Below are 26,234 nucleotides of genomic sequence, written 5' to 3' on the forward strand. Positions count from 1 at the left end.
CTCCGGATAGGAAACGCTTGTCCCGTCTCTACCTAAGGCGTCTGCAAGGTGTTTTCACGGATTAAATGCTTTCAAAATGTTTTGACTTCTAGCAACCGACCCTTGCAACTGACCCAAGTGAAATAGTGAAATGTGATGCTACTTAGCTTACGAAGATTAGCTATGTCTCAGCCCTAAAAGTTAATGAGTTAATGATGTTAATGATGTTAAAGTTAATGTTTTTTTTTTACAAAATTACAAAATAAGCTTTCTTGGGGGTGTCTCTCAGTGGGGATCAAAGCCTCTTTACACCCCAAATCTTTATGATTTATTTAATGTGGCTCCCAAGGATTTAGGACAAGGGTCTTCAAACTTGGCAAGTTTAAGACTTGTGGACTTCAATTCCCAGAGTTCCTGAGCTAATATGACTGGAGGAGGAATTTTGGGAGTTGAAGTCCACAAGTCTTAAAGCTGTCACGTTTGAAGACCCGTAATTTAGGACATGACAACACATCAGGAGAGATGTTCCAAGGGAGCCATCTTCATTTCCGCTGGCCAGGGCTGCCTCCAAGAGCACCCAGCATGAAGTTTGATTCCTGAAGGAGGAAATTGTATAACAACTGCTAAATGTTAAATGCCATGTGTAAATTCTGTAAATTTACTTGCAGGGAAGTCTCCATTAGATAGAGAAAATTATAAAGCAGGGCCTAGAAAATGGGGGCTAAGAAAGGGAACAATTGTCAATATAAGGTAGAAGAAATATATGGAATGGAATGGAATAGAATAAGTGGGTTGAAAGGAACCTTGGAGGTCTTCTAGTCCAACCCCCTGCCCAATTCTGACAAATGGCAGTCCAATCTCTTCTTGAAAGTCTCCAGTGATGGCGCTCCCACAACTTCGGAAGACAAAGCTGTTCCATTGGTTGATTGTTCTCACTGCCACAAAGTATCTCCTTATTTCCAGGTTAAATCTCTCCTTGTTCAGTTTCCATCCATTATTCCTTGCTGCAGCCCCTCAAATATTGGAAGACTGCTAGCATGTCCCCTGGTCCTTCTCTTTACTAAACTAGCCATGCCCAGTTCCTGTCACCTAATCTTCGTAAGCTAAGTAGCCTCATATTTCACTATTTCACTTTGCTCAGTTGCAATGATCGGTTGCTGGAAGTCAAAAACGACTTGATAGCATTTAAACACTGAAAACATCTTGCAAACACCTTAAGTACTAGAGACCGGAGAGGCGTGTTTTTCTTTTTTTTTTTCTTTTTTTAAAAAATATTTTTATTAAGTTTCTTTTGTTACATCGTAAAACATGGTATCAACAACGTTCTTGGTATCTATACAGGTTTTTGGTTTAAATATCATACATTATATTACATTTGTCTTCTACTAAATAATAGCTTTAACTATGATTACTATTCTTATATCTTTATAAAATTTACAAAATTTTGTTTTACTTTCTTAAGGGTTGTTTCAATTAGAATTTTTGTCTCACTTCTTAGGAGAAGCGTGTTTTTCTGCCTCCTATCTGAAGATGGCGATGGCGATCAGGTAGACAACATCCGTGCCTGAAAAGTGCTCAATACAAAACTTTATTATACATAATAAAGGAGTTAAAACCATCGAGTACCATATTGCTAGGAAGGATGGGAAGAGAGGAAAAGCGCAGAGGAACTTCCTCTTCCGGATGCCTCATGGGAGGAAGGTGGTGTGCAGAGCGGCTTCTGTGCTCTTCCCAGGATTGAAGCAGCAGCTGGCAGGTGAGTTGGGGGCAGCAGGTGGGATTAGAATCCGGGAGCAAGTCGGGCTGTTTGGTTCCCTCCACGGCCTGGAAGCAGAGAAGCAACTGGGGTGAAGCATGTCACATCCACAATGTCTAAAGGCAAGCTATTCTATTGGTTAATTGTCCTCCCTGTTAGGAAGTTTCTCCTGAATTTTCTCCTGGTTGCTTCTCTCCTTGATTAGTTTCCATCCATCGTTTCTTGTCCTGCCCTCTGGTGCTTTGGAAAATAAATTGATCCCCTCTTCTTCCTGGCAGACTCTCAAGTACTGGAATACTGCTATCATGTCACCCCCTAGTTTTTCTTTTCTCTAGACTAGCCAAACCAAAATCCTTCAACCATTCTCCATATGTTTTCATCTCCAGGCTTTTAATCATCTTGCCTTCTTTGCACTTTTTCCAAAGTCTCAGCTTCTTCTTTGTAATGTGGTGATTAAAACTGGATGTAGTATTCCAGGTATGGTCTTACCAAGGCTTTATAAAGTGGTACTAATACATCCCGTGATTTTGATTCTATGTCTTTGTTTCTATAACCAAGGATTGTATCAGCTTTTTTGGCTGCTGCTGCACACTGCTGACTCATGTTTAAGTGATCGTCCACCAAGACTCCAAGGTCCCTGTCACAGTTACTGTTTTGGAGCCAGGTTTCGCCTAATCCGTACTTGTTCCATTAGGTTTTTTTCAGCCCAGGTGTAAAAATTTGCTTTTCTCCACATTCTATTTCATTTTGTTGGATAGGGCCTATTTTTCAAGATCTTTTTGGATCCTGAACTTGTCTTCTGGGGTGTTGGCTATTCCTGGCAGTTGATGAGTTCTTCTATACCCTCATCTAAGTCATTTGTGAAGATATTGAAAGTACTGGGATTAAGACAGAACCTTGTGATATCCCATTGCTTACCTCCCTCCATGTGGATGTAGTGCCATTAAGGACTATTTGTTGAGTATATGGTTTGTCAGCCACTTACAAATCCATCTGCTGGTGATGCTGTCTATTCCATATTTTTCTTGCTTACCAAGAAGTAGGTTGTGATCTACATTGTCGAATGCGTTGCTGAAGTCTAAATCCAAAGCATTTTGCTGGTCTACTACTTTAGTCACTTTGTCAAAGAATGAAATAAGATTGGTTTGGCATGATCTGTTTTTAACAAACCCGTGCTGGCTACTAGTTATGATTTTATTTGTTTCTAGATGTTCACAGATCTGTTTTTTTATTATTTTTTCCAGTATCTTCCAAGGTTGTTAGGTCGATGTTAGGCTGATTGGTTTGTAGTTTCCTGGGTCTATTTTCTCCACCTTTTATGAAGATGGGAACCACATCAGTTCTTTTCCAATCCTCTGGTGGTTCCCTAGTGCTCTAAGATTTTTAAAAAATATGATACAATGGTTCTGAGATAACATCTGCCTGCTCTTTCAGAACTCTGGGATATAATCCCTCAGGTCCCGGTGATTTATATCCATCAAGGTCCGACAGGGTTCCCGTACCATTTTCATGTTTATTTTTTTTTTCTAAGTCTGCCTTTTACATATAGATATGATAAATATATATAAACAATATATAAATGTTTTTTTTAAAAAGAAAGTGTAGGTGAGAAATTGATTGTTTGAATCTTTGGCCTGATTCATTTTACTCAAACATTTCTTAGGATTAAATTTGTAGATGGAGAGAAAGGGGAAACGGAAAATGACTAACTACTAGTTTTTGGTTATCAGCAGAAGTTTCTGGATATTTCCTTTTCCAGAAGTTGTGGAATTCCTCAAAAAGGAATTTTGGGTGGAGCTTTTTTGTATGTTGATTATGTAATTCCCACACATGGAGTTTCAGTCTTCTACCTTGTTTTTCCCCAGATTTTGAGCCCCCGAATTCCCCAGCCAGCATAAAAGTAATCCTCAAGATACAAAATATTGGGCCTTGCAATTACGGTTGCATGTTGCAACGACTGGTAACTGAGATGGCTTTCCTTAACTACCTGAATCTCCTGCTCTCCCTGAGGCAGCCATTAATCAAATGTGCAAGTTGCTAAGCAGAGTACTGGCTACCTCAGGACTGAGGAAAGCTCTTGGAGGCCTAGAGCAGGGCCAGGCTTGCCTGCCATAGGCATCCCTGGGGCTCCCCACCCTCCAAGACACCCTTTTCTGGGAATATCTGGACAGCTGATTGTCAGATCTATGTATCTGCCATTCTTCAATGGAAGGAGAAGTGGGGGGAGTTGGTACAAGTAATCCTTTTTGATGTAACCTGAATATATTAAATCCTATATTGATTCTGTATAACTTGCATATGATGTACTACTGGAGGAGTGGAGCCAGATGTCCTGAAACTTGTCACCTCTTGAAGAGGTAACAAGATGAGAAGGAACCATAAAAATTCCAGCTGTGGAAGATACTCCTGGGAACTCTGCTAAGATATGTTCCCAGAGAAGGGGAAGGGGGAATTAACATGTTGGTTCTTTGTTTGACTAAATCCACATCTGAATAAGGGGAGGGGTTCTAACTTCCTTTATCTATGACTGTATGCCTGGGGATATCTTAGACTCTGCTTTGCCTAGTGTTGAGATAAAATCCCTTTCAATAAAGGATTCCTTTTGGAACACCTGGTTTTCAGAAGTTCATTCTTTTCAGTTGAAGGGAAAAACTTTTATGATGGCCGCAGCATCCCACACTGATGATCCCCATTTGTGACCTTCCCAGCTAGCTTCTCACAAGCAAAATCATTGGGTATACTGGCAGGAAATTGTAAGTCCGCAGTCATATGGAATTGCCTTTAACAACCTACAGTGATTTGCTTAACAAATACAGAGGAACAGATGCAACTTGGCACTGTCATGTGACATCATGCTTAATGGTTGAGCTGCTTAATGATGCAGATATCAGTTCCAATTATGGTAAATTAAGTGAGGACTACTTGAGTGGGGATGTCACCAGAGTACTTGTGGACAGTGTTTTCTGCTCTTATTTGCATCTGAGGACTTCCATGGACAAAAGTGATGCTTCAAATCTTGCAGAACCTTTCGGCATCATTTCATCTGTTAAAGCCCCCACATCTCTAAATTTAGCTCAGAAGGTTTGAATGTAAACATTCTGGAACATTTTATCAGACTCGAAAGACATAGATTTTCACATGAATACATATGTAGGTGGGTATATCTGCAATTATATAATCTATCCCCAGCACTGCAAGTTATAATTGATGATAGTCCTTTGTGTTGCTAAGAATTTGATTGAACACATATTTGAACATGGATCTCACTAGTCTTCCATGTGTCAAATGAATCATAAACAAGGTAAGTAAGAGATTATTCTAGTATTGGGGCATGTTTGTTTTTTCATTGCAATATTTGCTTTTTTATTTTTTCACATCATCTCTAAACATTTTATAAACAATTAATGTTACACTTTTCTTTGAATCTTACAGACAAATAAGATGGCAAGAAGAGCACTCAGGACAACTACAAATAACAACCAATGTTGAAAAGGGAAATAAATCAAGCCAGAAATCAAAATATTTTCCATTTCATTCAGAAAACCATACAATTCTCTTCCTCTAGAAGTTGTTAGACTAAATTACAAAAGATTTCAAGCCAGAATAAGCAGATTATGCACAACTGAAGGATACATTATATGAAATGTCAAGGGAGATTATTTTAATTCAGCATTTCTGGAAGTCAGTTGGAGGAAAAGGTGAATAGTAAAGCCATGTGGAGCAGACAGTAATATAGGCCTCTCCCTGTGAGGAAGAAAATGGCTTGAATGAAAGCACCACTAAACAAGGTATTGTCACAATTCCAGGCTGTGGATTGACTCTAGGGAGAAACTGCATGGGTGTCTAGATAATGGGGAAAGCTTCATTACAAATTTTCATCTCATGAGACACCAGAGCACTCACACAGAAGAGAAACCCTTTGAATGTCCTACTTGTGGGAAAGTCAAAATTCCACACTGGTAATATTCCAGAAGACTCTCATAGGAGAGAAATGCTTTGAATGTCCTGACTGTTGCAAAACTTTCAGTTGTAATTCCAGCTTGGTGATACATCAGAAGAATCAAAAGAAAAAAACCCTTTCAATGTCCTGACTGTGGGAGAAGTTCCAGTCATAATTCCAAACTGGTAATACATCAGAGGATTCACTGCAGGAGAAACCTTATGAGTGTTGGAATTGTGGAAAAAGTTTCATTACAAATTTCCACCTCTTGAGACGCAAGAGCACGCACACAGGAATGTCCTATCTATGGGGAAAGTTTCAATCAGAATTCCAACATAATGATTTGCCAGAGGCGTCACACAGCAAAGAAACTCTATGTCCTATCTGTGGGAAAAGTTTTAGTGATAATTCCAGCCTTGTGAAACACCAGAGGACTCACACAGGAGAGAAACCCTTTGAATGTCCTATTTGTGGGAAAAGTTTTAGTGATAATTCCAACCTGGTGAAACACCAGAGGACTCACACAGGAGAGAAACCCTTTGAATGTCCTATTTGTGAGAAAAGTTTTAGTGATAATTCCAACCTGGTGAAACACCAGATGACTCACACAGGAGAGAAACCCTTTGAATGTCCTGATTGTGGGAAAAGTTTCAGACAAAATTGCCACCTGGTAATACACCAGAGGACTCACACAGGAGATAAACCCTTTGAATGTCCTATCTGCGAGAAAGGTTTTAGTGATAATTCCAACCTGGTGAAACACCAGAGGTCTCATACAGGAGAGAAACCCTGTGAATGTCCTGTTTGCGGGAAAAGTTTTTGTAATAATTCCAACCTGGCATTACACCAGAGGACTCACACAGGAGAGAAACCCTTTGAATGTCCTATCTGTGGGAAAAGTTTTAGTGATAATTCCAACCTGGTGAAACACCAGAGGACTCACACAGGAGAGAAACCCTTTGAATGTCCTGATTGTGGGAAAAGTTTCAGACAAAATTCCCACCTGGTAATACACCAGAGGACTCATACAGGAGAGAAACCCTTTGAATGTCCTATCTGTGAGAAAAGTTTTAGTGATAATTCCAGCCTTGGGAAACACCAGAGGACTCACACAGGAAAGAAACCCCTTGAATGTCCTGATTGTGGAAAAAGTTTCAGACAAAATTCCCACTTGGTAATGCACCAGAGGACTCACACAGGAGATCAACCCTTTGAATGTCCTATCTGTGAGAAAAGTTTTAGTGATAATTCCAGCCTTGGGAAACACCAGAGGACTCACACAGGAGAGAAACCCTTTGAATGTCCTATCTGTGAGAAAAGTTTTAGTTATAATTCCAACCTGGTGAAACACCAGAGGACTCACACAGGAGAGAAACCCTTTGAATGTCCTGATTGTGGGAAAAGTTTCAGACAAAATTCCCACCTGATAATACACCAGAGGACTCATACAGGAGAGAAACCCTGTGAATGTCCTATTTGTGGGAAAAGTTTTAGTGATAATTCCAACCTGATAATACACCAGAGGACTCACACAGGAGAGAAACCCTTTAAATGTCCTGATTGTGGGAAACGTTTCAGACAAAATTCCCACCTGGTGAGACACCAGAGGATTCATACAGGAGAGAAACCCTTTGAATGTCCTATTTGTGGGAAAAGTTTTAGTGGTCATTCCAGCCTGGTGAAACACCAGTGGATTCACACAGGAGAGAAACCCTTTGAATGTCCTGATTGCGGGAAAAGTTTTTGTGATAATTCCAACCTGGTAATGCACCAGAGGACTCACACAGGAGAGAAACCCTTTGAATGCCCTGATTGTGGGAAAAGTTTCAGACAGAACTCCCACCTGGTGGTACACCAGAGGACTCACACAGGAGAGAAATCCTTTGTGTGTCCTATCTGTAGGAAAGGTTTTTGTGATAATTGCAGCCTGGTGAAACACCAGAGGACTCACACAGGAAGGAAACCCTTTGAATGTCCTGACTGCGGGAAAAGTTTCAGTCAAAATTCCCATCTTATGAGACACCACAGTGTTCACATCTTGGAGAAATCTGTGGACATTATTTCAAGTATAAATCATCCCTTATTGCCCTCAAGGTAATCCATATGAGGAATAGTAGATGAGTTTAGAGAATGCTTGAATTTCATTTGTGATCTCCCATTGAAAGTGTAGATGAGAAATTGATTGTTTGAATTGTGTTTGAAAAATGAAGCATTTGTTCACCCAAATCTAGTAAATCTTGAAAAAAAAATTAATGTATAAAGATATTTTAAATGTGGAAGGGGAACCAAAAACGAGACAAGAACTACAAAAATAGGGTGTTGATTTATCATGGTGGCCACATATGCAGATGCAATCAAAATATGAAAAAAATGTTAAGATATATGACTTTTGAAAGAGCAATTAGCAAAAACACTGGGAAAGAAACTATAAATTGATGATGGCAACTACATATAAGGAAAGTCTGTATAAAATGTTCTATAGGTGACATTTACCACAAGCAAGGCTAGCAAAAATGTTTAAAAACATGTCCACCAAATGTTGAAAATGTAATCAAATACCGGGCACATATCACATGTGGTGGACGTGTGCAAAGGCAAAAAAAAATTTGGATTAAAGTGCATACACGGTTAGAAAAAATGTTAAGGCAGCATATAAATTATAAACCAAGAACTATTTTTGTTAGGCATAATACCAGAAAAATATGAGAAAGGGAATGTATATTTAATATTACATGTTTTGACAGCAGCAAGATTTGTATTTGCACAATACTGGAAAAATGAGAAACTTCTATAGAGGCAGATTTAATTAAAAAAATATTAGACTATGCAGAAATGAATAGACCAACACTGAAGATTAAAGAAAAAGAAGACAGAATAGTTTTGAACTTGGGACTTGTTTTATCAATGGTTGGATAATAGAGGTAGAAATGAGGAACTTAAAAATATTACTATGTAAGCAAACTTACTCAGACAGTACGCTGTTCACTAAGCACTTATTGTATGTAAAGAGAAAATATATAAATAAATTAAAAAAACTGTAGGAGAGAAATTGATTGTTTGAATTTTGGCCTGATTCATTTTACTCGGGTGGGATTCTACTGATTTGGACTGGCTGGGTAGAACCGATCGTTATGATTCTCTGAAGTTTGGAGAACCGGTAAATCAGGCCCCTGGCTGGCTGCTTCTCTGCTCCATGCCCAGTCAGTCCCTATTGCACGTGTGCAACATTGTGCGCAAGCATGACATATCTACAGCCTGCCTTTGCCCACCTGCCAGGCCAGCCATTGCTGCCTGCCTTTTCGCTGCAGCACAGTGAAAACCTTGCAAGTTCCTCTCCCTTTGGGAAATGGCTCCTGGAAATCCTGTTTCTCTCTGCTGTCAAGGAGCCATTTTCCGAAGGAAGGGGGACTTGCAAGCTTTTCACTCTGCCGGGAGAGGCTCTCCCAGCAAGAGCAGATGAGAGAAGCAGCCCGGAGTTGACATGAGCCTCTCCACTGTTCCTTCCAGCTGAGTTAGGCTAACCCTGACCCCAGATGAGCAGCCCTGATCTGCCTGCTCACAGGTAAGCCTCATTAGCCCACCCCCACTGTCCCCGGGGCTCCCCAGGTCTTGCCCAGCCATCTCCAGGACTCCCTGGGCCTCACCCAGCCATCTCGGGGCTCCCCAGGTCTTGCCAGTCATCTCTGTGGCTCCCGGGCCTTGGCTAGCCATGTCCAGGCCTTGCCCAGCCAACCCCGGGCCTCGCCCAACCATCTCTGGGGCTCCCTGGGCCTCGCCCAGCCATCTCCAGGCCTCCACGGGTCTCGCCCAGCTGTCTCGGGGACTCTCCCACCTTGTGCCCATCCTGGGCCTTCTGGGCCATCTCCACGGCTCACCAGGCCTCACCCAGCCATCTCCATGCCTTGATCAGACATCTCTGGGGCTCATGGGCCTTGCCCAGCCATCTCTGGGACTCCTCGGGCCTTGCTCAGCCATCCCCGGGCCTTGCTCAGCCATCTCTGGGGCTCCCCAGGTCTTGCCAGCCATCTCCGGGGCTCCCCGGGCCTCACTAGCCATCTCCAGGGCTCCCCGGGCCTCACCCAGCCATCTCCACTCATCTCCGGGGCTCCCAGGCTTCGCCCAGCCATCTCTGGGCCTCGGCCAGCTAACCCCGGGCCTCGCCCAGCCATCTCTGGGGCTCTCCCACCTTGTGCCCGTCCTGGGCCTCCTCCCGCTTGGCCGCCTGCTTCTTGACATGAACAGAGGCTGCTAGTTGGAGCAAGGGGAACCGCAGTGTTGGGCTCCTGCGGCAGCGAGTGCCAAGGGCATAGCTAGAATTGGAAGAGACTGCACGTCTCTGGCAGAAAGAACCAGAACTTCTTGATGCCGCCTCGCTCATGCCTGCTCATCCAAGCTGCCCCGGTTCTTTCCACCACAGCTGCACAGCCTTTTATTCCAATTCTAGCTATGCGCTTGACACTCGCTGCTGCTGGAGCCCAGCACTGTGGTTCCCTTCGCTCCAACCAGCAGCCTCTGCTCGCGTCCAGAGGCTAGAGGCCAGGCTGGAAGAGGCCAAGGTGGGGCGCCGTTTTTGGGCCTGGCAAATGGGCGAGCAGGCAGCCCTTAAGGTGATGCAGTGATGGCAGAGGCTGGAGCATCCCATGGACGTTCGCTTTCTCTGCTGCGCTGGGGCTGAGACTGAGAGACAGTGGAGGTGCCCCAAAAGGGAGGGCAGGAACTCCCGGGGTTGCTTCCTACAGCTGTGGTGGCACTGCCCCCGCCGTGGTGCTCCAAAAGGGAGGGCGGATGGATGTTCCGGGGCTGCTGCTTTGTTCTGCCGCCCATTGCTCTGGAGCTCGTCAGATCAGTTCATCCCAGACCAGGGGTGTGTGTGTGTCATGAGAGAGAGTTTGGTGTGTGTGTGTGAGAGAGAGAGAGGGAGAGAGAGAGAGAGAGAGTGACAAGAAAGGAAGGGAGGGAGGGAGGGAGGGAGGAAGGAAGGAGGAAGAAGGAAGGAAGGGAGGAAGGAAGGGCATGAAAGAAAGCATGAAAGAAAGAAAGAAAGGAAAGGAAAGGAAGAAAGGAAGGAAGGAAGGAAGAAGGAAGGAAATAAGAAAGAAAGAAAGAAAAAGAAAGAAAGAAAGAAAGAAAGAAAGAAAGAAAGAAAGAAAAGAAAGAAAGAAAGAAAAAAGAAAGAAAGAAAGAAAAAAGAAAGAAATAGAAATAGAAATAGAAAGGAAGGAAGGAAGGAAGGGAGAGAGAAAGAAAGAAAGAAAGAAAAAGAAACAGGAAGGAAGGAAGGAAACAAAGAAAGAAACAAAAAAGAAATAGGAAGGAAGGGAGAGAGAGAGAGAGAGAGAGAGAGAGAGAGAACTCTGTGCTATTATATTTAATTGTTCCATTATTTATCATATATTAATATTTTACACTGTCCCTATACCTAGAGTGATTTTACTGCCTTTCTTTTGCTCGGGTATTTTTCAGGGTTTACATGTCTATAGTCCAGAGCATAAATACATGTGTGTTTAACAGAGTTGAAAGGGACTATGGAGGTCTTCTAGTCCAGGGGTCCCCAACCACCGGGCCGCGGACTGGTACCGGGCCGTGGAGCACTCTCTACCGGGCGCAAAGAATTTTTTTTAAAAAATGGCGGCTTTCTTCACCTTCGTGAATGCTGCTGGGATCGGGATCAAGGACACAAATGAAAGAAGGGGAGGGAGGAAGCAACCAAGCCTGTCCTCTCTGGGTCAGCTCTCTCAGTCGCTTTCTCGCTCCTCCACCAGCCCAGGAAGAAACTGCTTCAAAGAAGCCGGGTGGGGGTGGTGCTTCTGTCGCCGCAGCTTCCCGAAGCCCCGCTTCCCCCACCCCACCCCGTCCCGCCCGCCCCCGCCCGCCAGCAGTGCTCTGTTTGCCTGCCTGCCTGCTCGTTAATGGTTGAATCGGAACAGCTTCGGCTGAGTAAAAGAGGCTAATAGTTATTATTCTCAGCGGCTGCTCCCAAACAACCAGAAACTAAGGCAGGCAGGCAGGCAGGCAGAACGGGACACTGTGGATTGAAGCACAGCGGGCGGGCGGGGTGGGGGTGGGGGTGAAACGGGCGCTTCGGAATAGCTGCGACGACAGGAAAAGCCCCCTCCTTCTCTTCTCTCCCCCGGTCCTTGGAAAATTTTCTGCTTGAAACCGGTCCCTGGTACAAAAAAGGTTGGGGACCACTGTTCTAGTCCAACCCCTAGCTCAGGCAGGAAAACAGAGGATCCCAAACTGAGTAGAGGTCCTGGGAAACGTGTCAGAATAACAGAATAACACTTAGAAGGGACCTTGGGGGGAACCGTATACCATTTCACAGGGGTGGGATCAGGGCTGGGATCCGACCGGTGTTAACTACCGGTTCAGTGATTTTTGTTGAAATTCAGTATTTACATACATGGTGTGTTGTGAATTAATTTTGTGAGTTTGCTTGCAAGCAAATTTTATGTGACAGACTCAGGTAGCCAATTGTAGATAGATAGATCTCTAAGTGAATCTGTGATTCTGTGAGCAACTCAATCTGCCTGCCTGCTTTGCCTGCTTTTGGGTAAAAGTTGCTCTTTTTTTATAAAAAGTTCAATATTTACATACATGGTGTGTTGTGAGTTAATTTTGTGAGTTTGCTTGCTAGCAAATTTTATGAGTGACATGACTAGCAAGCCACACCCACAAATTAGGCCCCACCCACAGAACCAATTGTTAAGGAATTTGAATCCCACCCCTGCCATTTCAGAGAAATGGCTGTCCAGTCTTTTCTTAAAACCTCCAGTGTTGGAGCAACCAGAACTTCTGGAGACAAGCAGTTCCATTGGTTAATTGTTCTCACTGTCAGAAAGTTTCTCCTTAATCTTAGTTTGCTTCTCTCTTTGTTCCGTTTCCATCCATTGCTTCTTGTTTGCCTTCTGGTGCTTTGGAAAACACATTGCCCCCCTCTGCCTCTTTCTGGCAGCCCCTTAAAAGCCTCTTGCCTATAACACTCTTGAGGAAAGCATGTGAGCCATTTCCTCCTTTCAGTGGTCCATGAAAGTACATCTATAGTACATAAATAATAAAGTCAAAAAAGGTGAACAACATTTTTATAGAATTATAGGTAAGTTGAGGCTGGTTGTGACAAGGAATGGCTGGAAAGGGAGGGGCCAGGCGAGGCACCCCTTGACGTGAGTGACATTGAGTTGACCGCCCACCCAGTCACATGAGCACAAGCCATGCACACAAATTAGGCCACGCCCACAGAACAGGTTGTTAAGAAATTTGAATCCTACCTGTTATAGGTGAAAATTTGGTTATTACCCCTGAGAATGTAAAGAGCTGAACTGAAGCCATTTTGTGTTCGCAGTCTGAACTTTTGAAGCTCAGAACATTTATGTAATGTGTTTTCTGCTAGAAATAATACAAGATTGCAAAACTATGTACTTGGCATAAGTTAGAGGAATGTGCTGGGGCACTCTGACATTAGACGTCACATTAAGAGATATTAATGTTTTCTTATAATCTTCTGGAATTTGAATAACAGGAAATCTGACTATAATGAGAATGTTGGGAGTTTTCCATGGAAGGTTGGAACTTTCTTATGAAAACATTGTATAATTTCCATATATGAAAAACAGGAAGTGTTATGTAACCATGTGATTTGATAAACATATAAAAGCTATACTCACTAAAAGGAAGTGTCTCCTTTTCTCCTAAACATGGTTTTGAAATAAGGGGGTTCATACTGCAGTATTTTCCCTAATAAAGCATCCTATGGATCAGATTATCAAAAGTCTGTTGAATCATTTTTATGTACTTCTCACACTACCCCTGATTTTACTCAAACATTTCTTAGGATTAAACTTGTAGATGGAGAGAAAAGGGAAATGTAAAATGGCTAACTACTAGTTTCTGGTTATCAGTAGAAGCCTCTGAATATTTCCTTTTCCAGAAGTAGTGGAATTCCTTAAAAAGGAATTTTGGGTGGAGCTTTTTTGTATGTTGATTATGTAATTCCCACTTATAGAGTTTCAATCTTCTACGTTGGTTTCACCCAGATTTTGAACCCCCCGAATTATGGGTCTTGCAATTATGGTTGCATGTTGCAGTGACTGTTAAGTGAGACAGCTTTCCTAATTACCCGAATCCCCCTGCTCTCCCTGAGGCGGCCATTAATCAAATGTGTGAGTTTCTAAGCAGAGTACTGGTTTTCCTCAGCATTGAGGAAAACTCCTGGACGCCTAGAGCAGGGCCAGGCTTGCCTTCCACAGGCATCCCTGGGGCTCCCCCACCACCCTCCAAGACCCCCTATGTTCTGTTTCCCATCCCTGCCCCTTCCCTCAGCTCCCCAGGGTCCCCACAGGATTTTGCCCACTCCCGCTGGGTCCCTACAGTCCTCAGGCCTGACTGCCACCCCACCAGGCCTCATACCCTTCCTCCTCCTTACCTTTGGAAGATATCTGATCCTCATGTTGGGGAGGGAGGGAAGGACACACATCCTTGGGCCTCATGACTGTGTCCTGGAAGCAGCCACCATTTTCAGTGGGTCCTGGATTTGTCCCTGGTTCATGCGGTGGACTTGGGGAAGCAGCTGCCATTTTGCCACACTGTCCACACTGATAACGCAGAAGAGGGACAAACCTCTCTGTTTTGCTACCTTAACATGAGGAAAAAAATATACAATAGAAAATGTCTCATTTTTCACAATACATTATGTTAGAATTATCAGAAGCATTTGGCATGTAATAAATGGGTATTGTCAGTGTTGCTATGAACATTAGGGCAAGACAAGACACTCAGAGTTGCCTCAGACTATGAGATGGGTAGCAATTAAGTTTAACAATAAATGAATTTAATAATAAGGTAATGTAAAGTTTATTTCCTAACTCTGTCAGTGATGAGGACTTCATACATACAATGGGTTTCTAACACACTACAATTGTTATCTTGTAATCCCTCTTTTGTGCATTCTGTATCTCTGTGACCATTCTGTCTTCTTCAGCTTCCCTTCCCTCATTATAAATTTAGAATTTCAATTTCAGTCCTACATCAGCCCATGCACTCTATGACTCTGATGACTTTCTACTATTGACCTCACCCCTTTCCTAAGAGGTCTGTAGGGGGCGTGCATAAGCGCACCAACGTGCCTACCGTCCCTGTCCTATTTTTTCTTTTACTTTTCTTATATGTATCCATGTATTCATAACTATGTTTTTACTTACACCTATTATTTTGTAAGCAATTGACAAACCAAATAAAATAAATAAATAAAAAAGAGTTTCTGACTCTTAAATTTATTTGTTGCATTGCTATCTGCTCCAGTCTTACATTCTGTGAAAGAATGACATTGAATTAGGCACAGTTTATTTTATTTATTTGTCAAGCAATTATAAGGTAACAGGTATAAGTATAAACATAGTTATGAATACATGAAATGGATACATATAAAGAAAAATAAAAAGAAACAATAGGACAGGGAAGGTTGGTGATCTTATGCACGCCCCCTACAGACCTCTTAGGAAAGGGGTGAGGTCAATAGTAGACACTCTAAGGTTAAAGATTTTGAGGTTTGGGGAAGAAACCACAGAGTCAGGTAGAGTATTCCAGACATTGACCACTCTGTTGCTGAAGTCTTATTTTCTGCAATCAAATTTGGTGTGGTTTACCTTGAGTTTGTATCTATTGTATGCTCTTATTGTTATGGTTGAAGCTGAAGTATTCATTGATAGGTAGGACATTGCAATAGGACCGAAGGCGGTGTAGTTCTAGGTTTTCTAGGTCTAGAATTTCAAGTCTGGTGGCATAACGTCTTCTGCAACGAGCAGAGGAGTGGAGAACTCTTCTTGTGAAATATTTCTGGACTTTCTCAACTGTGTTAATATCAGATGATTAATGCGGGTTCCAGACTGATGAGTATTGGGGGCGCCCAGCGCAGCTGACAGGCGGGCCCTCCTGCCCGGCGGCAGAGCTCTCGCCAAGGCAGCGAGCGCCTCGCCGCCAGGCCCTCCTCTCATCCCACCACGGCTGCACCGGAGCTGTGCGGGCTGGGCAGAGCCAGGAAACACCCGTGGCTCGCTTTCCCGGCTCTGCCCAGCCCGCACGGCTCCGGCGCGGCCCTGGTGAGATGACCGGAGGTTTTTAAAATAATTTGCTTTACCTTCGAAGGCAAAGGGAAGGCGGTGACAGGAGCACCTGAAGCCAAGTGTCTCCTCAGGGCTCTGGTTGCAGGGAGGAGCCCTGACTGGCCGCACGTGGCTGCGCCAAACGCTGCGGCGTTGCTCTAACGCCGCGGCAGCAAGGGAGAAGGGAAAACAATGGTGGCAGAAGGTCTCCCGAACATCCAAGCTGTCGCCGCCCGCCCACCTGAGGATGCAAGGGGGGGAATTAAGTCACCCCCGCAATGACGGCCTAGCCGTTTTTTCGGGGGTCAAAAAAAAAAAGGCTTGGTCTTATTATGTGAGAAACACGGTAGAAAGAGTGCAGAGAAAAGCAACAAAGATGATGACGGGATGGAGGCTGAAACATATAAAGAAGCATTGCTGGAATTGGGTGTGATGACCCGGGGAGGGGCACAAAGGCAACACAGCCAGAAATAGGTATGAGTCCCTATTTGCTCCAACTTTGCCCCCAATGTCCCGGTTACTCTCCAACCTGAAGAAAAGCTCTCCCATGAACCTACAACAGCCTCTGACTGCAGATACTCCAGTCCAAATGCTGTAAGCAGAATGACTGCAATCAGTCACTCCAGAAGGGCAAGATGATGAGTCCAATAATTCCAGCAAGGCAGATAAATACACAGAAGCATGGCAATAATTCACACAGAAAGGAGGAATGCTAAGAATGCAGGCTAAACTCACAAGGCTAGATGAATTCAGCATCTGTTCCTGACAAACACTCCTCCCAACTGCCTCTCCTTTAAACTCCATCCCCAGATATGCCTTGTGAAGGGAATTGGGGCCCTTTCCTTCCTCGTAACCCACACAACCCACATTGCTCTCTTCTGCATTCTTCCGTGGGTGCCCTGGGATGAGGAGGGGGTGGGCTTTGGTCTTCCTCTGAACCCCCTCTCCCTTCTTCTACCTCTTCCTTGTTCCTCTCCCCTGCTCTGCCCAGCCTGATTTTGCCCTTCCCCAGTTTCCTCCACAGCCAAGGGAGCCATTCTCCCGCTTTCTGTCAGCTGTTCGTCTTCCCCCTCAGATTCAGACTCCGATGGGGGCATGACATTGGGTAGGTCTAGTTTAATGCAAAGAAGGACCAGGGGTGACATGATAGCAGTGTTCTGGTACCTCAGGGGTTGCCACAAAGAAGAGGGAGTCAAGCTATTCTCCAAAGCACCTGAAGGCAGGACAAGAAACTAATATAGGAAGGAAACTAAGGAGAAATTTCCTGATAGAACAAATAATCAGTGGAACAACTTGCCTTCAGAAGTTGTGTACGCTCCAACACTGGACATTTTTAAGAAGTGATTGGACAACCATTTCCTGGCAGGGTTTGCTGTTTAAGCAGGGGGTTGGACTAGAAGACCTCTAAGGTCCATTCCAACTCTGTTATTCCATTCCATTCCAAATATTTCTTCTACCATATTTTGAGAATTATCTCCTTTCTTAGCCCCCATTTTCTAGGCCCTGCTGTATAATTTCCTCTATGTGTGACCTAATGGAGACTTCCCTGCAAGTAAATTTACAGAATTTACACATGGCATTTAACACTTAGCAGTTGTTACACAATTTCCTGTTGCCATGTCCTAAATCCTTGGGAGCCACATTAAATAAATCATAAAGATTTGGGGTGTAGAGAAGCTTTGGTCTCCAATGACAGACACCCCCAAGAAAGTTTATTCTGTAATTCTGTTAAAAAAAATTAACTTTTAGGGCTGAGCACATAGCTAATCTTCGTAAGCCAAGTAGCATCACATTTCACTATTTCACTTGGCTCAGTTGCAAAGGTCGGTCGGAAGAAGTCAAAACATCTTGATAGCATTTAATCCGTGAGAACACCTTGCAGACGCCTTAGGTAGAGACGGGACAAGCGTTTCCTATCCGGAGATGGAAGGCAAGAGGACAAAATCTGTGCCTAAGTGACAGTACAGTAGGCGGGCTCTGTGGTTGAGTTTAAAGAGTTAAAACCATCAAGTACTGTATTGCTAGAAAAGATGGGAAGAGAGGAAAAGCGCAGAGGAACTTCCTCTTCCGGATGGCTCATGGGAGGAAGGAGGTGTGCGGCTTTTCTGATCTTCCCAGGATGGAAGCAGCAGCTGGAAGGTGAGTTGGGGGCAACAGGTGGGAGGGGAGTCCGGGAGCAAGTCGGGCTGTTCGGTTCCGTCCACGGCCTGGAAGCAGAGAAGCAACTGGGCTGAAGCAGGTCGGCTGCTGCTGCTGCAGGTTCCTTCCCTCCCCAAATTTAAGCCCTCTGGTGGCTGCAATTTTCCTTCTGGTGAGAAGATTTAAAAACTGTTTTAAGTTAAGGTTGATTCTCCAGAGATCAGTGGTATATTAATCATTAAACAGACTATGCACATAATTAAAGTTGAGAATATGGTTTCATTTGTACCAGGCACCAAGATTTGTCAGTGCTTAGGGCAACAGTGAGCCTTAATCCGCTACTGTCAGAGATGGTGGGTGATCCATCACTAGAGGAGTGTTATAGAGGAACATAGTTGGAAGGATCCTTGGAGCAGGGGTGGGTTTCTACCGGTTCGGTCCACCTGTGTGGAACAGGTAGCTCTGAAGAGAAGCAGACATAGAACCGGTTCTATGTCTGCTGATGTTTTTGCCCATCCGGGCTCTTACCTGATATTTATTTCCTGATTTTTCAACTTCAGCTGCCTAACAAGGCACAGCTGCAGTTAAAACAGCAGGAAAACAGGGCTGTTTCAAAGGCTGCGTCTCTGCACACAGCAAGCTGATGACAATTTACAGGCGCACAGCGTGCAGGGAGCTCGTAAATCCCGAACCGGTAGTTAACCCTGTGGTATCCCACCCCTGCCTTGGAGGTCTTCTATTCCAACCCCTGATCGAGCAGGAGACCCAACATCATTTCAGAGAAATGGCTGTCCGGTCTCTGTTTCAAAGCCTCCAGTGATGGAGCACCCACAACTTCTGAAGGCAAACAGTTCCCACTGGTTTGTTCTGGGTGTCAGGAAATTTTTCCTTAGTTCTAGGTTGCTTCTCTCCTTCGTTAGTTTCCATCCATTTGTCCTGCTTTTGGGTGCTTTGGAAAATATAACCTATTACCTCATTAAAAACCTCCAGTGATGAAGCATCCACAATGTCTAAAGGCAAGCTATTCTATTGGTTAATTGTCCTCACTCTTAGGAAGTTTCTCCTCAATTCTAGGTTGCTTCTCTCCTTGATTAGTTTCCATCCATTGTTTCTTGTCCTGCCCTCTGGTGCTTTGGAAAATAAATTGATCCCCTCTTCTTCCTGGCAGACTCTCAAGTACTGGAATACTGCTATCATGTCACCCCTAGTTTTTCTTTTCTCTAGACTAGCCAAACCAAAATCCTTCAGCCATTCTCCATATGTTTTCATCTCCAGGCTTTTAATCATCTTGCCTTCTTTGCACTTTTTCCAAAGTCTCAGCTTCTTCTTTGTAATGTGGTGATTAAAACTGGATGTAGTATTCCAGGTATGGTCTTACCAAGGCTTTATAAAGTGGTACTAATACATCACGTGATTTTGATTCTATGTCTCTGTTTCTATAACCAAGGATTGTATCAGCTTTTTTGGCTGCTGCTGCACACTGCTGACTCATGTTTAAGTGATCGTCCAATAAGACTCCAAGGTCCCTCTCACAGTTACTGTTTTGGAGCCAGGTTTCGCCTAATCTGTACTTGTGCCTTTAGTTTTTTTCTGTCCAGGTGTAAAACTTTGTTTTTTTCCCCATTAAATTTCATTTTGTTGGACAGGGCCCATTATTCAAGTCTGTGAAGATCTTTCTGGATCCTGAGCTTGTCTTCTGGGGTATTGGCTATTTCTGCCAGCTTAGTGTCATCTGCAAATCTGATGAGTTCCCCTTCTATACTCTCATCTAAGTCAGTTATGAAGATATAATAATCAGTTATGAAGATATAATAAAAAAAGATAGATACCTCTGTGATCATATTAAGAGCAACTGCGTTCTCTTTGCTGATGATGTAAAGCTATTCAACACCACAGACAATACTGCTACCCTTCAAAAAGACCTTGACTGTGTATCAGAATGGTCAAACAAATGGCAACTTCAAATCTCAACAAATAAATGCTCTGTCCTACATATTGGCAAAAAAAAAAATCAGAAAATAAAATACAGAGTGAATAGTCAAGACCTTGTTGATGATCCAAACTCTGTCAAGGATCTTGGAGTACTCATCTCTAATGATCTAAGTGCTAGAGCCCACTGTAACTACATAGCCAAAAAGACGTTAAGAGTTATTAACCTAATCTTATGTAGCTTTTCATTGGTAATATTACACTAATAACTAGAGCATACAAAACATTTGCTAGACCAATATTCAAATACAGCTCATCAGTCTGGAACCCACATTACGTATCTGATATTAACACAGTTGAGAAAGTCCAGAAATATTTCACAAAAAGAGTTCTCCACTCTTCTACTTGTTGCAGAATACCTTATGCCACCAGACTCGAAATTCTAGACCTAGAAAACCTAGAACTATGCCACCTTCGGTCCGATCTAAGTATAGTATATAAAATTATACATTGCAATGTCCTACCTATCAATTAATACTTCAGCTTCAACCATAACAATAAGAGCATACAATAGATACAAACTCAAGGTAAACCACACCAAACTTGATTGCAGGAAATACAACTTCAGCAACAGTGTGGTCAATGTCTGGAATACGCTACCTGACTGGTTTCTTCCCCAAACCCCAAAAACTTTAACCTTAGAGTGTCTACTATTGACCTCACCCCTTTCCTAAGAGGTCTGTAGGGGGCGTGCATAAGATCACCAACATGCCTACCTTCCCTGTCCTATTGTTTCTTTTTATTTTTCTTATATGTATCCATTTCATGTATTCATAATGGAAAAAAAATTGAAAAAGATTTTAAAATTGAAAAAAGAATTTTATAAAAAAATTGAGAAAGATTTTAAAATTGAAAAATATTTTAAAATTGAAAACAAATTAAAATTATATTTAAGAGTTGAAAAAAATACTTAAAATTAGAACAAGGAATTTAAAAATTGAAAAAAAGAAATTGAAAAAATTGAAAAGGAATTTTTCTTAAGGAATATTGGAATATTTCTTAAGTAGTATTAAATTCTAGTATGATGTGGTCACTCTTGCCAAAGGTTCTGGCAACTTCAACTCCCTCTATCTTTTCTTCTCTACTAGTAAGTTTCCTCCTCTACCTTTTGGATGACAAAGTTATCAGCTAAGTTGGTTAGGAATCTGTTTGATCTCCCATTTGCTTGTCCCCCAGTTGATATCAGGGTAGTTCAAGTCTCCCATTACATCTTGATATTTTGCTAATAAGTATGCTATTTCCTGTCCTATCCATGCATTAACCAGGTTGGATTGTACTTAATCCAGCACTTTCTAAAAAATAGCTAGTGAGGACCTTTTGGCATCTAGGGTTGCACAGGTAGTCCTCACCACTTCTTCCCTGAGACTTCAAATTTACTATGGCACAGTGGAAGTAGACGTGCACCTGATCCATAAAATTTGTAGTAATCCTAGCAGTTGTTTCAAGCCATGTCAAATGAATCATAAACAAGGTAAGTAAGAGATTATTCTAGTATTGGGCCATGTTTGCTTTTTCAAAAAAAAAAAAAAAAAACAGACCCAGGAAACTAAAGACCGATCAGCCTAACATCAATACCCAGGAAGATACTGGAAAAGATAATAAAAAAACAGATCTGCCAACATCTAGAAACAAGTAAATAATAACTAGCAGTCAGCACAGGTTTGTTAGGAACAGATCATGCCAAACCAATCTTATTTCATTCTTCAACACAGTGACTAAATTAGTAGACCATCAAAATACTGTGGACATAATATATTTAGATTTCAGCAAGGCATTCAACAAAGTAGACCACAATCTACTTCTTAGTAAGCTAGAAAAAAGTGGAATAGATAGCACCACCACTAGATGGACTTGCAACTGGCTGGCAAACCATACCCAACGAGTAGTCCTTAATGGGTCTATGTCTACATGGAGGGAAGTAAGCAGTGGGGTGCCACAAGGTTCTGTCTTAGGCCCAGTACTCTTCAATATCTTCATTAATGACTTAGATGAGGGAATAGAAGGGGAACTTACCAAATTTGCAGATGATACTAAGCTGGCAGGAATAGCTAACACCCAAGAAGATAGGCTCAAGATCCAGATGGATCTTGACAGACTAGAACACTGGGCCATATCTAACAAAATGAAATTCAATGTAGAGAAAAGTAAAGTCCTACACTTAGGCAAGAAAAATCAAAAGTACACATATAGACTGGGTGAAAGCAGGCTCAATAGCAGTAACTGTGAGAGAGATCTTGGAGTCTTAGTCGACAACCAGCTAAATATGAGCCAGCAGTGTGCAGCAGCAGCCAAAAAAGCTAATGCAATCTAAGTTGTATTAACAGAGGGATACAATCAAGATCAAGGGAAGTACTAATACCACTCTATAAAGCCTTAGTAAGACCACAACTAGAGTACTGCATCCAGTTTTGTTCACACATTATAAAAAAGGTGTTGAGACTCTAGAAAAAGTACAGAGAAGAGCAACCAGGATGATTAGGGGACTGGAGACTAAAAAAAAAAAAAATGGTTACAGGAACTGGGCTTGGCTAGTCTAGTAAAGAGAAGGACCAGGGGAGACATGATAGCAGTCTTCCAATATTTGAAGGCCTGCCGCAGGGAGGAAAGGGTGAAGCTATTTTCTAAAGTGCCTGTAGGCCAGACAAGTAATAATGGATGGAAACTGAACCAGGAGAGATTTAACCTGGAAATAAGGAGAAACTTTCTGATAGTGAGAACAATCAACCAATGGAACAGCTTTGCCCTCGGAAGTTGTGGGAGCGGCATCACTTGAGACTTTCAAGAAGAGATTGGACTGCCATTTGACAGAAATGGTGTAGGGTCTCCCGCTTGGGCAGGGGGTTGGACTAGATGACCTACAAGGTCCCTTCCAACTCTGATTATCTGTTATCTGTTATCATTGTAATATTTATTTATTTTCTTTTTTCACATCATCTCTTACAGACAAAGAAGATGGCAATAAGGGCACTCAGGACAATTGCAAATAACAAGCAATGTTGAAAAGGGAAGTAAATCAAGCCAGAAATCAAAATATTTTCTATTTCCGTCAGAAAACCACACATTTCTGCTGCTCCTTGTCCAGAAGTTGTCAGACAAAAGACGGAAAATTAAAAAAAGATTTCAAGCCAGAATAAGCAGATTATGCACAACTCAAGGATACATTACATGAAAAGTCAAGGGAGATTATTTTTCATTCAGTATATCTGGAAGTCAGTTGGAGGAAAAGGGGAATAGTAAAGCCATGTGCAGCAGACAGTAATATAGGCCTCTCCCTGTGAGGAAGAAAATGGCTTGAATGAAAGCACCACGAAACAAGGTATTGTCACAATTCTAGTCTGGTGATACATCAATGGATTGCCTAAAAGGAGAAACTGTATGAGTGTCTAGATAGTAGGAAAAGCTTCATTAGAAATTTTCAACTCATGAGACCAGAGAACTCACACAGAAGAAAATCCTTTGAATGTTCTGATTATGGGAAAGTCAAAATTACAGTCTGGTGATATACCAGAAGACACTCATAGGAGAGAAAAGCTTTGAATGTCCTTATTGTTGCAAAACTTTCAGTTGTAATTCCAACTTGGTGATACATCAGAGGAATCAAAGGAAAAAAACCCTTTCACTGTCCTGACTGTTCTAGTCATAATTCTAGCCTGGTAATACATCAGAGGATTCATTGCAGGACAAACCCTATGAGTGTTGAGATTTTAGGTAAGTTTTCATTACAAATTCCCATCTCTTGAGACACAAGAGCACACACACAGGAGCGAAACCCTTTAAATGTCCTATCTGTGCGGAAAGTTTCAATCAGAATTCCAACATGATGATACAGCAGAGAACACACACAGGAGAGAAACTCTTTGAATGTCCGGATTGTGGGAAACATTACAGTCAGAATTCCCACCTGGTGATACACCAGAGGACTCACACAGGAGAGAAACCCTTTGAATGTCCTGATTGTGGGAAACGTTTTAGTGATAATTCCAACCTGGTGAAACACCAGAGGACCCACACAGGAGAGAAACCCTTTGAATGTCCTGACTGTGGGAAAAGTTTCAGACAAAATTCCCACCTAGTGAAACACCAGAGGACTCATACAAGAGAGAAACCCTTTGAATGTCCTATTTGTGGGAAATGTTTTAGAGTTAATTCCAACCTGGTGAAACACCAGAGGACTCACACAGGAGAGAAACCCTTTGAATGTCCTGATTGTGGGAAAAGTTTCAGAGAGAATTCCCACCTGGTGATACACCAGCAAACTCATACAGATGAGAAGCCCTTTGAATGTCCTAGTTGTGGGAAAGGTTTTAGTAATAATTCGAGCCTGGTGAAACACCAGTGGACTCACACAGGAAAGAAAACCTTTGAATGTCCTATTTGTGGGAAACGTTTTAGTCGTAATTCCACACTGGTGATACACAAGAGGATTCATACAGGAGAGAAACCCTTTGAATGTCCTGACTGTGGGAAACGTTTTAGTCGTAATTCCACACTGGTGATACACAAGAGGATTCATACAGGAGAAAAACCCTTTGAATGTCCGCTTTGTGAGAAAAGTTACAGTCAGAATTCTGACCTAGTGAAACACCAGAGGACTCATGTAGGGGAGAAACCCTTTGAATGTCCTGACTGTGGGAAAAGTTTTAGTCGCAATTCCAACCTTGTGAGTCACCAGAGGACTCACACAGGAGAGAAACCCTTTGAGTGTCCTATCTGTAGGAAAGGTTTTCATGATAATTCCAACCTGATGAAACACCAAAGAACTCACACAGGAGAGAAACCCTTTGAATGTCCTGATTGTGGGAAAAGTTTCAGGGAGAATTCCCACCTGGTAATACACCAGAGGACTCACACAGGAGAGAAACCCTGTGAATGTCCTATTTGTGGGAAAAGTTTTAGTGACAATTCCAACCTGATGATACACCAGAGGGTTCACACAGGAGAGAAACCCTTTGAATGTCCTGATTGTGGGAAAAGTTTCAGACAGTATTCCCACCTGGTGAAACACCAGAGGACTCATACAGGAGAGAGACCCTATTAATGTCCCCTTTGTGGGAAAAGTTTTAATGATCATTCCAACCTGGTGATACACCAGAGGACTCACACAGGAGAGAAACCCTTTGAATGTCCTGATTGTGGGAAAAGTTTCAGACAGAATTCCCACCTGGTGATACACCAGAGGAGTCATACAGGAGAGAAACCCTTTGAATGTCCTATTTGTGGGAAAAGTTTTAGTAATAATTCAAGCTTGGTGAAACATCAGTGGATTCACACAGGAGAGAAGCCCTTTGAATGTCCTATTTGTGGGAAAGGTTTTAGTAATAATTCGAGCCTGGTGATACACCAGAGGACTCATACGGGAGAGAAACCCTTTGAATGTCCTCTTTGTGGGAAAAGTTTCATACAGAATTCTGACCTGGTGAAACACCAGAATACTCACACAGGAGAGAAACCCTTTGAATGTCCTGACTGTGGGAAAAGTTTTAGTCGCAAATCCAACCTTGTGAGGCACCAGAGGACTCACAGTAGGAAAGAGAAACCCTTTGAATGTCATAATTGTGGAAAACATTACAGTCAGAATTCCCACCTGGTGATACACCTGAGAGAAATTGTTGAACTGTCCAGTCTGTAGATGTTATTTCAAGTATAAATCATCACTTATTGCACACAAATATATATTGCACACAAATATGAGGAAAAAGTAGATGAGTTTAGAGAATGCTGGAATTTCATTTGTGATCTTCCATTGAATGTGTATTTGAGAAATTGATAGCTCACATTTTGTTTGAAAATGGAAGCATTTGGTCACTCAAATCTAGTATATCTTGAAAAAAAATTAATGTATAAAGATATTTTGAATGTGGAAGGGGAACCAAAAACTAAACAAGAACTACAAAAATAGGGTGTTGATTTATCATGGTGGCCACATATGCAGATGCAATCAAGATATGAGAAAGATGTTAAGAGATATATGGCTTTTATAAAGAGCAAACAACATTTGATCAAATACTGTTAGTGGTAGATGAAATGTTAATGAAGAAATTATATTATTATTATTGTGGAATTATTACTTGTGGAAGCAGCTGCTATTTTGCCACACTGTCCACACTGATAACACAGAAGAGGGACAAACCTCTCTGTTTTGCTACCTTAACATAAGGAAAAAATGTACAATAGAAAATGTCTCATTTTTTTTTGGTAAAATATGTGTGGAAATAAGATTGGAACTACAAACATGAAGGAAATGATGAAAGAAAGCTTGGAAATGTATAGTATTATACTACAAAAATTAGAAATGGAGAGATAAAATAAAGAAGAACAAAGAGAGCCAGAGGGA

The 26,234-nt window shown here is 42.3% G+C and overlaps 4 protein-coding genes and 1 pseudogene across 7 annotated transcripts in view; 3 read left to right on the forward strand and 2 right to left on the reverse strand.

The window, feature by feature from the left end:
• Positions 1–26,234, reverse strand: part of LOC113428439 (uncharacterized) — a 196,611-nt gene that overhangs the window by 113,990 nt on the left and 56,387 nt on the right. The gene's annotated exons all lie outside the window — the stretch shown is intronic.
• The window catches only part of LOC113431375 (uncharacterized), a 161,216-nt gene that overhangs the window by 78,590 nt on the left and 56,392 nt on the right, over positions 1–26,234 (reverse strand). The window lies entirely within an intron of this gene.
• LOC148131673 (uncharacterized) lies at positions 1,516–8,715 on the forward strand. Its single transcript, XM_087954021.1, has 3 exons — positions 1,516–1,526; positions 5,542–5,695; positions 5,860–8,715. Exons 1-3 carry the CDS (start codon positions 1,516–1,518, stop codon positions 7,771–7,773), a joined length of 2,079 nt encoding a protein of 692 aa, XP_087810147.1. The 3' UTR covers positions 7,774–8,715.
• Positions 1,634–26,193, forward strand: LOC148131674 (uncharacterized; annotated as a pseudogene). The gene is made up of 2 exons (XR_015747049.1): positions 1,634–1,735; positions 22,844–26,193. The product of XR_015747049.1 is annotated as an uncharacterized LOC148131674 (transcript).
• LOC113431412 (uncharacterized) overlaps positions 1,669–26,234 on the forward strand; it is a 170,464-nt gene continuing 145,898 nt past the window's right edge. Inside the window, exon 1 of the mRNA XM_087953222.1 lies at positions 1,669–1,735. The gene's annotated coding sequence lies outside the window, so the exon portion shown is untranslated. The remainder of the gene's footprint in view (positions 1,736–26,234) is intronic.

The sequence above is a fragment of the Notechis scutatus genome, chromosome 2 (genome assembly GCF_049901735.1).
Source record: "Notechis scutatus isolate UNSWTSFEM ecotype Mainland chromosome 2, rNotScu1.2, whole genome shotgun sequence".
Classification (NCBI taxonomy): Eukaryota; Metazoa; Chordata; class Lepidosauria; order Squamata; family Elapidae; genus Notechis; species Notechis scutatus.